Raw genomic sequence first — 3,069 nt, forward strand, 5'->3', positions numbered from 1 at the left:
AGAAGTGTTCCCCGCGGGCAGAGTGTTTGATCTTTTGTCTCTCTCTCTGACCCTATTTGCAAATATATACCTTTTGTATTGCTAATGGAGTGTGTCTGTGACTGAGAGTTTTTTTTCGCCTCCCGAGAAACGAACCATAGCAGATTTCTGCAACAGAGAGATCTAGAATTTTGAGGGGGGGTGTAGACAGTGCAGTCACCTATACAAGAACATCCAATCCATTGAAAATAAGAGGAAGTCATTAACACCTGTAAAATTAACAGTTTAGAGAGATATTACAGTGGATCATGAAATCAGACTCCCTCAGCACTGCCTGAACAGAAATGCTGCTGCTACTGCCAGGGCATTAGTTTAAAACATTGGGTGGAACAGGAATCAAAGGGGGGGGGGGGGAGATGGGGGCAAGTGCACACACCCCACATACCAACCTTTATCACCCACCCTCCCTCTCTATCCACTCTTCCCCCAAATCCCACTAGCAAAACTGCAGCTTTTACAAAACTCTTTAACTATCCGCTTGCTCAGCTCAGCCGCGACGCAACGCCTCCCACTGACACCTTCCGCGTCCCATCTGGGCCCTATCTCAGGCCTCTCGGTGTTGGAGAATGGAGCTTCCGCTACACCCTACTAAGGCTCTCCTGGCCATGCAGGCCGCTGCCGCGCCTCAGAATCCCCTCAGAGCGCTTCCGAAGCGTTCTGCAGCCGGCTCCAACCTTCCAGAGCGTTCTACAACTAACTCTCGCGCTCCTCAGCATGCGCCGCCGCAGTTTCAAGGAGCTTAGGGCTAGACCATGCCCCACGAACCGCCTTTGCCAAAGCGAGCGCAGTAGGCGGACCTGCTTATTGGAGACCTGGCGCGGCGGGGCAAGTTCCTGTGTAGTGACGTCAGGCAGCGCCGCTTCTGTCCGCTGCTCGCCGGAACTGGGCGGGGGCAGCTATGGGGGCGCAGCTTAGTACGGTAAGCAGCTCGGGGGCCCTGGGAGTCCCTAGCGCGGGCGCGGGGTTCCTTCCTCTTCCAGTGGGTCTTGCAGCGCGGGGCCCTGCCTTGCAATGCCCGGTGCAGAGCAGCGCGTCTGACATTGCATTAGTGTGGCACCGCATTTGCATCGCACCGCTCGGCATTGGCAGCGGCGCGGGCGGCTGCCTGGCTCTGGGGGTGGCGTGTCGGGCCCCTCCCCGCCCGCGGGCGCCACAGAGCGCTGGCTCGGGCTGGGGAGCGGCTTACTCACGGTGCTTGGGATCGGCTCTGAGTCGCCTTTTCTTGCCTTTCCGCCCCGGCCTGGCCAGCAAATGGCAGCGCCACAACTGCAGGGGGCTGTATCTAGCTGGGGAGGGGGCGCTCAGAGACACTCCATGGCTCGTGTAGGCAAGATCCTGCCATCTGACCGGTTAAGAAGCACCTCTCTACACAGCGAAGCCACCAGAGGAAATGAATCCTGCCTTTAGGAGACTGCTTCCTTTGAACCTCCCCGGTCGTCCTCTCCCTGTCATGCCCACTTTGTAAGGCTCAAGCCATGCTTTCCTGGCCCAGGTGCAAAAGTTGCAAAATCAGTCACCTGTGGCATCGGAGCAGAGTCAAGTTGCACCCAGGAGAGAAGTGGGGGCCTGGTAACGTTGTAGGAAAGGTCTTGGGGAAGCTCTGCGCCTTCGGTTTTTTAATATCTTCAAGAGAGATGCTGCGGCTCTGCCCTGCTTGAAAATCAGGTTTAAGAAAAAGCCATAATGCAGCAGCAGGCATCAGGACAAATCTTGCTTAATGCTCTTATGGTGGGAAAACAGTTGGACAGTGTTGTTAAAAATACACAGATACAGCAGATACTCTACATGTGGTCAAGGAATCGTATCTCAAATTTAAGTGTAATTCAGAAAGGTAAGCAAAGGCCCCTTTAGAGGTGGAGACAAGGACTATTTTGGGCTCCCCTAGGAGTAATTGAACTGCCCTTAAATCCAGGAATATGCTTTCAGCTTAACTTTTGAAGTGGAGTATCAGCTATCTGATGGAAAAGTAGCCTATTTTATAAAAGTAATTTTCTTTTTGCAGGTTTGATGTATAGAAGCAATAAAGCTACCAAGTGAAGAGTCCAGGGAGCTGATTTTTTTTTTTTTGTAGTTGAAAATTAACTCTTGTCTATCTTGTGCAAAACTGAAGTACCAATGTGCTTGTGTACTAAAGCTTTAACATGTAGGAAAGCAATAGGATGGCATTTTAGCTGTATCTGGCTGCTTTATGGTTCTTAAAAGTAAATGCATCTAGAGACTGGTTGTGTTCCATGTATGTTCAGAATATTTATTTTGGTCTGTGCAACTTTTTCTGATGGGCTTCTCTGCCTTACTTTGAATTTTTAAGGTCACCATTCATGCCTTTATAAATAAAGTAATGCAGATATATTCCAGAGATAATAAATCCTTGTGTGCTAATGATCTAGAAAGGAAGAAAATATTAAGTTATCTGACTAGTCATTAAGCACTCATAAAAAGATTATTCTGTGACATTCTAGATATGCATGTGCATGATACATGCAGAAATGCTAATATGAACTCTGAATGGATGAGGAATAATAGAGTTCTTGATTCTTGTAATTTATCTCTGATTTATTTATTTGCCCTAAGGTTTTCAAAACAGTCGCCTTGCAGTTGTGACTCATGGCAGAGATTTTTTGCAGAGTCATGTGGCTTGCTGAGAGATAGGCTTGTGTTGGAGAATGCTAGCAGTCATTGGCATGCAGCAGTGCCATCTTCCAACAGCTGCCTGGTTTATTGTATCCCTTTCCCATCCTCCAGTGCACCTGTTTAACTATTTCAAACTCTGTGGGTGTTTGAGGAGGACCTGAAGGAACTGGCTGGGGGCAGCTGTGAAGTACAGGCATACCTCGTTTTATTGCGCTTCGCTTTATTGCGCTTCACAGATAATTGCGTTTTTTACAAATTGAAGGTTTGTGGCAACCCTGTGTCGAGCAAGTCTATCGGTGCCATTTTTCCAACAGCATTTGCTCACTTCGCATTTTTTAGCAATAAAGTATTTTTTAATTAAGGTATATACATTGTTTTTTTAGACATAATGCTATTGCA

General features: G+C 48.3%; 1 protein-coding gene across 1 annotated transcript in view; it reads left to right on the top strand.

Annotated features, from left to right (window-relative positions):
- The first annotated feature begins 855 nt into the window (after positions 1-855).
- LOC109316368 (NADH-cytochrome b5 reductase 3) overlaps positions 856-3,069 on the top strand; it is a 26,819-nt gene continuing 24,605 nt past the window's right edge. The window contains exon 1 of the mRNA XM_019544375.1: positions 856-958. Within this exon, the coding sequence (XP_019399920.1) occupies positions 938-958 (21 nt within the window). The 5' untranslated portion in view covers positions 856-937. The remainder of the gene's footprint in view (positions 959-3,069) is intronic.

Source organism: Crocodylus porosus, unplaced genomic scaffold, assembly GCF_001723895.1.
Source record: "Crocodylus porosus isolate Cpor-Errol unplaced genomic scaffold, CroPor_comp1, whole genome shotgun sequence".
Lineage (NCBI taxonomy): Eukaryota > Metazoa > Chordata > Crocodylia > Crocodylidae > Crocodylus > Crocodylus porosus.